The sequence below is a fragment of the Corapipo altera genome, unplaced genomic scaffold (assembly GCF_003945725.1).
Source record: "Corapipo altera isolate COAL_440 unplaced genomic scaffold, ASM394572v1 22b, whole genome shotgun sequence".
NCBI classification, from domain to species: domain Eukaryota; kingdom Metazoa; phylum Chordata; class Aves; order Passeriformes; family Pipridae; genus Corapipo; species Corapipo altera.
In genome coordinates, this window is record NW_020884876.1 from 27,274,355 (window position 1) to 27,287,002 (window position 12,648).

Genomic DNA, 12,648 nt, shown 5'->3' on the forward strand with positions numbered 1-12,648 from the left:
ACACTGAAGTTTCTCTGCTGTTCATATGCTGCATCTGTATCAGAGAAAACACAACTAGTGATAATATGCTTGAACCCTACCAGCACAACCATATCTAACAGAAGGTGTGTTAATTTTCCGATCAGATTAAATTCCAGTGGCTCACATGGAATATGGTGTGTGCACTCAGCAAAGTAATGCTTGCATGTTATTTTCTGTGTGTTTGTTACATGACAGAGTAAGGAGAAAAATTTTTGGAGACAGTCTGCAACCCACCATTTTTTTTTTAATCATGAATATTTTATTACTTTTAAACAAATCATACAGTCACAGAATTGTTTAGGTTGGAAAGGACCTCTAGGATCATCAAGTCCAACCAATAACCCAGCACTGCCAAATCCACCTCTAAACCACATCACTAAGTGCCACATCTACACGTCTTCTAAATACCTCCAGGGATGGTGACTCAACTACTTCCCTGTGCAGCCTGTTTGAACCCTTGACAACTCTGGAAGTGGAAGAAGAGAGCAATCTTCCACAGGATAATTAACACAAAATGTCACTGATGTCATCTGCTGTTTGTCAAGCATTTTATTTTCGGGTGCTGTACTCTTGAGAGCCATGGCAGAGTAACTGAGCCAACCTTATTCAGTAGCTCTGTACAAGCACAACAACAGAGTTTTCAGCGGAAGTAATGAAAGTTTTGCAAAGAGGGATATGATGCTGGTATGCAGGGCAGGGCAGCGCAGCAAAGAAACAGGGCCTTTGCCTCTTCACTTGACATTTCAGTCAGTGCTCATAAGTCGGCCTCACTCCCTAATGATTTGCCTCCATTCTTTTTCATCTATTTTTATGGTTAGGAAGCCTCACAATAAGTAGCACTTGCAGATTGCTGCATTACATTTCTTATACTGACAACAATTCTCAGAAACCTTGTTGCTCAAAGAACAGCTTGGTGCTGTTCTATGCAACAGAAGGTATTTTCATTGCCTTGCATGAAATCATATCATGTTCTGGCATTTTCCTACCTCGAGTCCCATGCTAATGAGTACCTCTACCATCTCTTGCTTGTTTAGGCAGCAGCTGGTAGTCTGACAGAGTTTGTCTCAGGACAATGGTAAAGTTCTGGATACAGAACCTTAAATGTCGTGTCTACATATATACCTGCAGTTTTTGTCTTGGATTAGCAGTGGGATGTACAAAGACATCTCTCTGTTACATACGGCTGTAGGAGTTGTCTTGAGGACACATGTTTTGTCTTTAGTCTGCCTCTCATCTGATTGATGTCAAAATTGCCATTAGCCTCATGAGAAGCAGAAACTTGAATTATAATTCTGAATTAAACAAATTGGGGGAAGATGCCCTTTTCCCAGACAGAGAACTTGCAAAATGCTTTATAAAGCTGGTACAGTCAGTGTTTTCCTCATCTAGACCTGGTTCTCCTTTTCCTTACTCTGATACAAATCAGACCCGACTCCACTGGAATTAATTGTTGATTAACAGCGGTGCAGTTTACCAGGATAAGCCAGGCAAAATGTACTCCAAACACAGAGCTGATAGAAAGAGATGGCACTACCAAAGCAGGGAAGATGGAGCACACCCTGATTGCTATAGGCAACGTGGTTGCACAGTGTCCACACTGGCTGTGGCTGCATGATAACCATTTATTCTTTCATCTTCTTCTGATGTTGGCTTTATATCTGACCGTGCAGCACTCATATAAAATAGGAGCATGGAGAGGAGTACAGAAGAGGAGAGGGCTCTGCTCCACATAGTGCTGCCAGGGAGCAGCACCAGCAGCCACTCATTTGGCTGCTTTTTTGACTGTGAAACGTCCCTGCTTTTGAACTACAGATCCCAACCTTAGCAATCTCCCAGTCTAATACCAGACTGTGCACTGCTGTTGAAAGAAAGAGCATGGAGCTTTCTTCTTCCCTTCAGCTCTTCACAGCTTTCTGAGAAAGGCTAATCAGGGTATGGTGGGTGTAACAAGCGCAGGTAGGCTACTTATTTAATTGGGATATTCTGTATATTAGGCCTGCCTCTAAATAACAGAAGTCTCCTTCCTGGACTCTTTAATTGAGCCACTAATCCAGTATTTCAGATGTCTGAGATGCCCATTGTCTGGGTTTTTGAAAGGGTTCCAGGTTGGTAGTCTGTGGCTGACCATGGATTGAGTGCTAATTCCTGTGCTTCTATGAAAGTTGGGTTTTTTTGGTAGGGGCACAAAAGGACAGGAAAGAATGCGTTTTGGTGTTGCTTGATTTTCAGGTTTTGAAAGGGGAGACTTTTGCTCAGCAGCCTTCTGATCCATATGTAGCCACTCAGTGGATATGTTCTTCATTATTTAAGTACATGCAAAGCTTGGGTTTGACCTCCTGGGGACCTGTTGTTAAGCTGAGATGTGCTAGGAGGGTCTTCACTGAGCTGTTGCAGGTGCAGGGAAAGTTCATTCCTCTTTGTGGTCTGTATTTATTCTGTTTCTGGACTGAAATCACCCAAAAAAGATGAACATTGCATGCCCTATCGATTTCTCTATCACTTTTCCCAGACTGTGCCTGCACTCTGTCTTCCCTGATGAAAAGAGCATTTAATTTTGTGGGTGCTCAGTAAATTTGAGTCAGAAGTTCCCTTGACCTTGCTCTCAGGAGGGTTCAGAAAGGTTCAGCAAGGCTCTAGTTTGTGGGCTGCCACAAAACCAAGCCTCATCTTTAGGCATATAAAGGCCTGAAGTGAATTCAGCTACAAGGAAGTGGATGTCAGCCTCCCAAGCTGGCCAAATATTTTGCTGTTGTAAAATTGCAGTCTTCCTGGGCTATTTGGGGATATTTTCCACTGTTGAGATGATGAAGAATAACACACCTTATTGCATACCCACACTGAAGTCAGCTGGAGGTAGGGCTGACAGAGGGTAACTGCTGAGAAAGCCACCCTTCTCCTCCTTCCCAGGGCAGAGCAGGAAAATGTGCCTTCTCTTTCAGGGCACGGGCTACTCTTTGTTGTGCCCATTCTCTGTCCCTGTGTGGTCTCCAGGGCTGAGGCAGGGTTGAAAGGGCTTTTTGATATGGAAACTACTCAGGAGTAATTCTTAGGACGGTCCTGTTTTCTCCTAATTCTCTTTTAGCTTGACCTAATGTTGGATTCATAGCTTCATTAGTGTTATGGGCCTCTAAGGTGGAGGCAGACTATATGGCATACATATTTTTTGCTTCCTTGCTTCCCATTTGCTGGCATTCCATGCCCTTCCTTGGAGAACAGAAAATCCTGCAACCGAAGGACTACCAGCCAAGCAATTTTCCTTTCCTGAAAATGTGTACACTGTAATCCAAACCCTCGCCTGCATCCTGATAAGCTGTCTTACTGAGCTAGCACCTGCTGTTAATTTCACAGTAAACAGTACTTGTTGCTCTAGAAAGCTTTTTAATCATAACATAAAAAACTGAACAGAAATCCCATCCACGCGGTGAACTCCAACTGCCTTTCTTGCAACACATGGGGAATGATCTTGCCGAGTGATGGGCATCCAAATGCAAATGGAATTAACTTTGCAGCCATTCATTTTAAATTGATCTTGAATCATTCTGAAGTAAATTCCATTTGAGAAGAATTTGCTTCAGGTCTTGCACGAAGAGATAATGGTCCAATATATTATCATCTGAGCAATAATAGTTCAAGTCTTGCAGTTCAGATATATACTGAGTTATATACTGGGTTGATGAGAATTAAAGCTTGATATATAGTAATAAAACTAGTGATCTAGAGATGAATAGATTGCTGTATGGAGCACAATATTTTCCTGCCACAGATTAGAGCAGGGATACTAGTCCATAAAAGGGGAAATATACCATTAAATTTCCTTTTCACTTGTTATGCATGGAGAGCTATAATATGTATAGTTTTGTGAACAAATGCATGAAAACAATAAAGACCTTTCTTAACATCAGAAGATTCCTGACTTAGGCAAAATTTTTTTCACCTTGAAAGAAAACTGAAGTAAAATTAAGCTAAAATTCCTATACATGACAGTCCGTGCCAGATCCTATCAATGCTGATTTCAGTGGCATTTCATCTGTTCCTATAGATTTTGCATTTGACTTTGGTTTTTTTAAAAATATAGTTGTCAGATACTACAGAAGGCAAATAAAAAAGCATATCTGTTTTGGGGCCGACAAATAAAATAAAAATTCCAAATGAAGTTTATAGAGTAAAGTGGCTTTTAAAAATTTATTTTCTTAATATGAATGAATTGCATGACTGAAACCAGTTTAGCAGTACCATTAATCAGGTCTTTTGTCTTGCTAATATAAATCAGTCAATAACAACAGATGGGCTGTACACTTTATTATGTGGAAATAAAGATGAATGTGACATACTGCAGAAGTAAACTTGCAGCTCAAAGTTGCTGAGCACAGAAGGGGATTTGTTACAACAGGGGAGAACAACGTGTGCCTTGTATTTGTGTTTGATCAAGGTTGTAAGGGGAACTTGCTGCACATGACATTGACATAATGATTGGAAATCAAGTGTGTGAATTTTTAGTGGTTTTTTTGTATCTACATGCCCAGATCTCTCCCAAATGGTTTAATTAGCTTTTTTCCTCCAGACAGAAGAAAAAAATGTCTAACTACTTAGGAGAGTTAAATAAGAGAATTATAAAGTTTGCTGCTTTGTTGCACCATTGGGAGATGAACATTTTAAATAATCAACAATAGCCATCAGGAAGATGCAGATCAAAGTCTGAGGCAAGATTTATCACCTCATATAGCAGTGGAGCACACAATGAGAGACAACTCCCATCCAAATTATAGAAACGGGCCCAGCAGGCCACACCATTATAACAAAATCATCCCTGAAGAAGCTAAGTCAGAGTTTAGTTTTTGTATGGAGAGAGGAATGACCTGTATTTGACTGCAGCTGGTCAGGAAAAACTTTGATGGAAGCATTTTTTACATTGTTAGAAACTGTGTCCTCATAAAAACACAGATTTTTTAGGTTGCTTTGGTGTTACCAGAAGCTCATTCTGCAAAAAAATCTCAACATGATCAAATATCCTTTATTCACGTTTTCTGTGTTGGGTTCTTAGGAATATTTTGGCATATAGTTACACTGCCATTATAATTTTTGCATATTGCTGTGAGCATTACAATGAAATCAAAACAGCATATTACTGTAATTAAAAAAATTAAATGCAAGACTTGGATTCAAGACATGTGTTAAGGTTGATGGTTCAAAACCCTGTCCCAAATCAGCAGCTGAATTGGCTGACTATCCTAAGCTGTGCCTGATGTGATGTGCAAGCCATCATGAGGGGCTTTAATGGTCTTCCTCTTCAAAAGATCCTCATCCTGAGAGGCAAATACCGCAGCCTGGCACAGAGAAAGTGGGGCTGCACACCCTCTCTACCTGTAAACCACCATCTTGCCACTTCAGCCGGTGGTGAATGGTGTGCCTGCGTGGGAGGGGAGGGGTGCTTTGCCGCCTGTCAGCAGGCGACCTCATCTCTTCAGGGGAGGCAGGGGACACCAAGTGACTTCCCCCTGTGATTCACAGGCTGATTAAGCCATCAGTTACCTTTCCACAGTGAAAAACAGGAACAAGAGTCCCTCAGTGCTAATGGAGGTAGGACTAGCTTTGCAGTGGGAGTGGGATTTTTTTTCTGCCAAACCTAGTCATGGTCATATTCTATATACTCCTATTAAGAAGCTGCTCTATAAAAAAGAACACCATTGTTACTCCTAATAGCAACAGTAAGAGGACAGGGATTGAATAAACATACTCCGGTTTAAAAAGCAAAAAAAAAATTTTTCTTAGCTACTATCTTACATTTTTTCTGAAAGTGACAGTTTTAAATTCCTGTTTCCAGGGACTTGGCAGCCTTTGCACACTATTTGTGTGACAGTTTGTGAATGGTTTCCATCTATATCCCTAACATTTAAGAGTGGTTCAGATGCCTCTTGATAGCAGTGAGAAAGAGTGTGGAAAAATAAAGCTGAGCTTTATTATTGTTTAAGAAGAGTAAGGAGGAATCAGAGCAAGAAGACAATAAGAAAACAGGCTTGTACCTGACTGAAGGATTCCAGGCTGGTGGAGAGAAGCAACTATCACCACAATCAAAATGTAGGACTAGATTGTCATGTACTGGGCAGTACTGTGAATCCACTTTAACATACAAATAATGTTTAAACTTTAGAAGCATTTACCTTCAGGAGGACAAGCCAAAGCCCACACACACATTTTTCAGGCTGATTAAAGAAATAATTTTTTAAAACACCTTTTTTCTTTTGTTGCAGCTAGCTGATCCCTCCTTTTAGACTTTCTAGTTATCTTTGATAAGTTGCAGTTAATTGGTCAGGCAGTGTAAGTATTGCCTTTGATAATGTGCAGAAATTTAGTGGTGAAAATAAATACATTTGTTCTTCCAGTCACCAGAAATTAGTGAAGCGATACTTGTTTAATTATAAAACATATGTGTACTTTGTTAGTTTCCATCTGTCTGCTCGCTGATTTGCAATTAAATGACCAGAAGAAAAAGATACATCCTGTGGCAATTCAGGGGAAATGATTCATCTCTAATGTTTCTGTTTTGTGGATGTCTATGGAGCAGTGTGTGTGAGAGGGAGACAGAGGAAGAGGGGGAGATATGCATAGAAGGGGATAAGGAATGCTGAAAAGCCTCTTGATTCAGTTCAGACATGTTTCATTGTCATGAAACCAAATGAGTACTCCTAGTAACTTACTGTAACTCATTTTCTCTTTGGAAAAAGATGGGGAGCAAAATGGAGCAGGAAAGAAATACCTAACGAGGAGAGGAAATGTGATTGCAGAAGAAGGAGGCCGGTGTGGTCAGAGTGAAAAAGAAACTACAGGAAAAAAAAGAATGGGAAAGTGATAAAAAATTAAATTTAATTTGAGTATCTGGAAATGATTAATTGGAGATGGAAATGGAATTGGTTTAGTGTTTCACATATATTCTCCTTGCTAGAAAATTGTCAGATTTTATTTATTGACCCTTTCTTCTATCTCTGAACCCGTTCACTTCTATTAACTCTCAGGGAGTGATGCAGTAGTGAGTCAGGCCTGATATTCCTTTTAAAATGAGACACCCAGAAGGACAGGAGTATTTTTAAATGAATATGAAGGGGAAAAATGAAAAAAAATGGTGAACATATGTTGTCTTCATAGATAGTTCAGGAGGTTCACAAAATCGTTTGCTGTGTAAGGTATTCCCCTCACCGATAAAGACGTACAGTCTACCTTCATATAGCTGCATGGATGTGTATCATATTACCTTCTTCCCCTCTCTCCTTCATCTGTTCCTGTTCTATGTTGTGTTTCTGAAAAGCGCGGTCGTGCCCCTTGTAATTCTGGAAACAGCCTGCAGAGCCATGTCTCAGGTTCAGGGAAGTAACCGTCTGATATTTCATCTTCCTGGAGACTGGCAGGGAGAAGATAGCCAGCCTTCTGCAGTATTTTTAGTTTGATGTTCTGTGGTGTTTTATTGATCAGTATCAGCATCCGTCACTGTGTATAATGATAACTGCTTCAGAGGTAGAAAGGGGAAATTGAATAAGGCCTTCAGGACTGTCAGCTTGCTCATGGAGCTGCCATCAGTAGTTGGTGTTCCCCCACCTCTTTGCTTCTGTAAAGCCTCTTGCATATTCCTGTGCTCTGACAGCAGGTGGGGAGGTGGATGGGAAGAGAGTTATTCTCCATTGAATTTGGTGCTTTCTGATGTGGAGGACTTTTTCTACAGGAAGGGGCAGAGGGGTTGTAAAGGAGGATTTGTGAAGAAGCAGGGAGAGAGAAAGGAAGGTATGCATGTTAGGTGTTTTCAGTGTTGCCTCCTGTGCGAGAGATTCTTTTCGTCCTTCTCCGGACTGCTTGCATTGACTTTGTTCACTACCAGCAGCAGCAGGGAGTGCAGATGTTCCTTGCACCAATAGCATGTGTCCATTTTGGCCCAAAATGTCACTGTTTCACAGCTGCCCTGCGTCATGTCCCAGCTCACAAGTCCTCTCTGTAGCAAGGACTGCACAGACAAAATGTCCTATAGACAAAGTAAGTAAAGCATAGCTTGGCACCTTCATTAGCAGTCTTAGCAGGAGAGTCAGAGTATGAACAAAGAGGTACAGACTGGACTTGCATTTAGTCTTTTGCCCTTAGAGGAGATTTCAAATTGCTCATCTGAAATGAAAGGTGCTATTTCCTATTTGTACCAGCACTGGCTGTTGCACGCACCTGATTAAGCATCGCGATAAGTCACTATTGAAAAGTTTGACCTTGAAGCCTCCAAAAGTTTCTATTATTTCTTTTTACAGTTTTGCAGGCAACTCTCCCAAGCGCTAACATAATGCTTTATTGCTAGTATTGCTGCTGCTGATAACAAAGGACCAATCCCAGACATGTGAATGTGCACATCCCTGTCACATCACATAGAGGAAAGAAAACTCAGGATGTAAAGAAGAATTTCTTCTTGTGTAAAAACAGCAGTGCATTTTAAGCCTCTAGGAGTGCTCCTAAGACAACATTTTATTAAAAAATGATGCGCCTTTTGAAATTTTCAGGAAGGGTTTGCAAGTGTTTGGCAGCTGAATTTTGATTGTTTCATTTGTTGTATTTGTCCCTTCTCTACAGATGATGATTTTTTTCATGAACTTCCGGAAACTTTTCCATCTGACCCTCCAGAGCCATTGCCCCACTTCCTCATCGAACCCGAGGAGGCTTACATTGTGAAGAACAAGCCGGTGAATCTGTACTGCAAAGCAAGTCCAGCAACGCAGATCTATTTTAAGTGCAACAGCGAGTGGGTTCATCAGAAGGACCATGTGGTGGATGAGAGAGTAGATGAAACCTCTGGTGAGTTTGTGTTGTGTCTTGAAGGGATGAGAATTAAAAAGCATTAATATCAAGCTCACTTTGTAATCTACCAGCTGTTTCATATGGCAGCTACTTTACTCCTGATACAGCTGTGAATTCTGTATCTGACATTACAGAGCATTACTCTCATAGCACAGAGGTGGTGTCTGCATCCAGGTCAGTTAGTGAGTTGCAGTCTGTTGTAGAGCACCCTGACCAAGTTTGAAACCAAATAAACCAGGAAAACCATGCACAAAAAAAATGGAATTGCTTTCTTAGACAACTCTACTCCCTACTCACTTCCCCAGTGTCACAAATTCACAGTGGTTGCACTGTGTTGTTGTCACAGATCACATTCTTCCCAAAGTGTCAAAGAGCAATTGGGTTGTTTCTAGAATGATGTTTTCTTGGGGAGATATGAGGAAAAAGAGGAGAAATTTAATCAGCTTCTAGCAAGAAAGAAGGAGAAGGCACACCTGGGCACACTTTACAGCAGTGTATTGATCCAGAGCAAGCACCTGGCCGTTACTCATTACACTTTGCTGCCTGCTCCATAGAGCCTGTATGGAGAGCTACGGTAGGTTAGCATCCTTCCTCAGTTAATACCAGAAATCTCACTGACATTCATGGAAGTAAAACAGGATCCTCACAGTATCAAAAAAAAAAAAAAAGTTTTAAAAATTTGGGTAATAAACCAGTGTTTGGTAAGACTGGTAATCAATAGAGTTTGAGACACATGCAAGGAGAGAAGCAGGACTTACTGCTGTTTTGATGGCTCTGAGAAATAACTGGATACCAAGCAAGAAGGTACCTTTCATTTGGGAATTACACCACCACTTGGTCTAATTACTTTGAAAAATAACTCTACCAGATGTTTTGGAAGTCTCTTGTGAACCGGGTTTTATTTGTTTTAGCTCATTTATTTGCACAGAGATCAAAAGCATAAGCTTTTCTTGATGCTCCCACTTGAAAAAGAGAAGGTGGGTGTAGGAAGAAAGGCTGTAGAAAAAAGTCTGTATGAAACTTTGGGCCTGTTTGTTTGTTTGTTTGTTTGTAAGAATTGGCTTTTCCACAAGTTGACTGTGGCATAAAAAGTAAAAGAAAGAAAACAAAAAAAAATTGTGTTCCTTAATGCATCTTCAGGGAATGAAAAAGGACAAACAGGAGGACATCTACGACTGGGTTAATTTTTTAAGCTTTTATTAACATCACCATTTAGAAACAGGAAAATGTTTCACTAGAGATGAAAAATTCATTCTTTTTTCTCAAAAATCTCGTTGTGGGAGAACTTTGTGATGCCGTAAAGCAAATTGCATTCTACAAGTTGTAGAAGGCCAGTCTTGAAAATTCAAGATGCATCAGAATATATTAGAGAACAAATGCTTTGCATAACAAACAGCAGCAATTATATGCAAATGAAAACCATATCCAATTAAAGATTAAGATAATCTACTGGAGTTGGGTGAGGGGAAGAGGGTGTCAAAACTGTGCACATCAGATTATTAGCACCAGAGCCACAAACCTAGTCACAGTAATAGCTTGTTAAAATGAAACTGTCATCAAAACCCAAATTTGTCAGTCAGCCTGGTTGTTGCCAGAATATTGGTTAATGCATGTCACAACTGCAGTGTTTGTGCACCTTTCTGTAAGCAGACTCAGAATCTAGGGCTCATGGCACATAATTGTTATAGAAATGGGTAAACAATTTATTTAAGGTAGCTGTAAAATACTATCTTCTTCAAAGCAATGGAAGCTCAGGAAAATATATTCGCTGCAGAGGAAACTGGAGAAAAAAATTGCAGGAGACAGTGACTGTGAGAATTCATTCTGGTGCCCAAAGAAGGAGGTATTGGCTTGGCAGCTTGTATTGCAAAGCTCTTTGACTCTATCACTTTTGAGACTATTTTGGTTTCTTTTGCTATTTTTAACTAGCTAGTGCAGTTGTAACCTAGGGCACAGCAGTAATGACTGAGCTGCTCAAAGGGTGACGTAAGGATGGCAGTCCAAGCCTACACTGCTGCTGCTGCTGCTGCCTTCAGGCTTGCGAGAGGCAGGAGAAATTGTCCACAAACCAGGTTAGGTCTAGCCTTTGTATGGGTAACCTGGGGCTCAAAGGGGCCTCAGTTACACAGTATTTCTGCTGGGTCTGTTGTGTGATCCCAGCAACTGAAAACTAGGTGCTTTGTTTTTTTCTGGTATTTTACTGTTCCTAAGGTCTCTTCTGCCTCCTTATGAAGAAGAGGAACATGCTGAGGAGGTATTCTGCTGCTGGTTTTGAACCAGGCTTTTTCTTTCAGTTCTTTGCATAGACAAGCAAAGCAAGGGAAAACAAGGCAAACAGACAATAAAATATGAGAGGAAAAAAGTAAAGGTCACTTTTGCTTTCTTTTCTAAAGGATGGGTAATCAGGAAGAAAGCGAACTAAAATACAGGTGTGATGCTAGCAGTACATCATCTTGGGATTGTAAATGATGCATGAAAGAGAGAAATAGGTTTTGATTTGCAAAAGATTATGTGTTCATGGACTTTGAGCTTGTGCCCAGGAATGAAATCTATGTAGAGATGATTAACTCTTCTTATAAGGCAAATTTGTTTCTGTCATTGATAAGGCCAGAGAAAACAGCACAGCAATAGCAATGGCACAAGAGACAGAATGAGAGTGCAGCCAAGCTCTCACTGAAGAGAGCTGCTATATAGAAATGTTGAATATATTAAGATGGTTAACTTTTAAGAGGGGAAAATAAATATTTATATAATTTTCCTATGTATTTTTTTCTTTGTAACAGAGAGAAGGTACAGAATAAGAGCAATAGCTATATGCACTTTGCACTGTGGGATATTTTTAATCAGTAGGTAAACCATTGTTGTAAAGAACATGCACAGGGACTCTGTGGGAGTTGCCTTCTGGTTGGAAAGGATGGGAACTGTAATAGTGACAGGGTGTTCTAGTACCACTTTATTTAATTAAATTGGCCTGAAAAGAGAGCCTTGCAAAATATTTTACACTGATTGAGTCTGAGAAACCAGAGGCTTTACTTTACACAGAAGATCATTACATTCTGTTTTTAATCCTCAGACTCACTGGAATTTTTCTTCTTTATGGAAGAGGCTAAGCATTTTCATAAAGAAGTCAGATGTGTGCGTTAGAAATGTCTAGTGAACATCTTTGACTCTTTTGTTTCTTATGTACATGAAATACAAGGCAGGGCATGGTGTTTCTATTGTCTCTACTGGAATATTTTCCGATTAATGTGGAAAAGAAAAAGAACACTGGTTTTAAAAAACAAAGATGAGAGTTGTTTTGAGGGAACACATTTGATTTTATGGCTGACAGTCACAAAAGATAACAGCAACAAAAATAAAAGGAACCCTGCAGAACTGATGTTTTGGGGAGGGAGGGGGCAAAAAAATTCCATTTTCTCAGGACAGGAAGTTCAATAGCATCAGTACTTGTTAGAGTAATTTGTGTTTGTGCACATTTTCCAAATTACCTCTGAAAATTACTATGGCAAAAGACTTTTTTTTTTATAATGAGGATGGCAAAACACTGAAATGGGTTGCCCAGAGAGGTGACAGATGCCCCATCCCTGGAAACATTCATGGAAGGGCTGAATGGGGCTCTGAGAAACCTGATCTAGCTGAAGATGTCCCTACTCATTGCAGAGGGTTTGGACTAGATGACTTTAGAGGTCCCTTCCAACCCAAACTGTTCTATGATTCTATGGTTTTATTTTGCATGTGTGGTTTCTATGGAGAAATATTTTCTGAGACACACACACCAATTCTGCAGTGGTGGGAGAATTGTGAGTATAT

At 40.2% G+C, this 12,648-nt stretch overlaps 1 protein-coding gene across 2 annotated transcripts in view; it reads left to right on the forward strand.

The window, feature by feature from the left end:
* The window catches only part of UNC5C (unc-5 netrin receptor C), a 252,080-nt gene that overhangs the window by 152,786 nt on the left and 86,646 nt on the right, over positions 1-12,648 (forward strand). For both annotated transcript variants that reach the window (XM_027635934.1, XM_027635935.1), the window contains exon 2: positions 8,614-8,835. In XM_027635934.1, the coding sequence (XP_027491735.1) occupies positions 8,614-8,835 (222 nt within the window). The remainder of the gene's footprint in view (positions 1-8,613; positions 8,836-12,648) is intronic.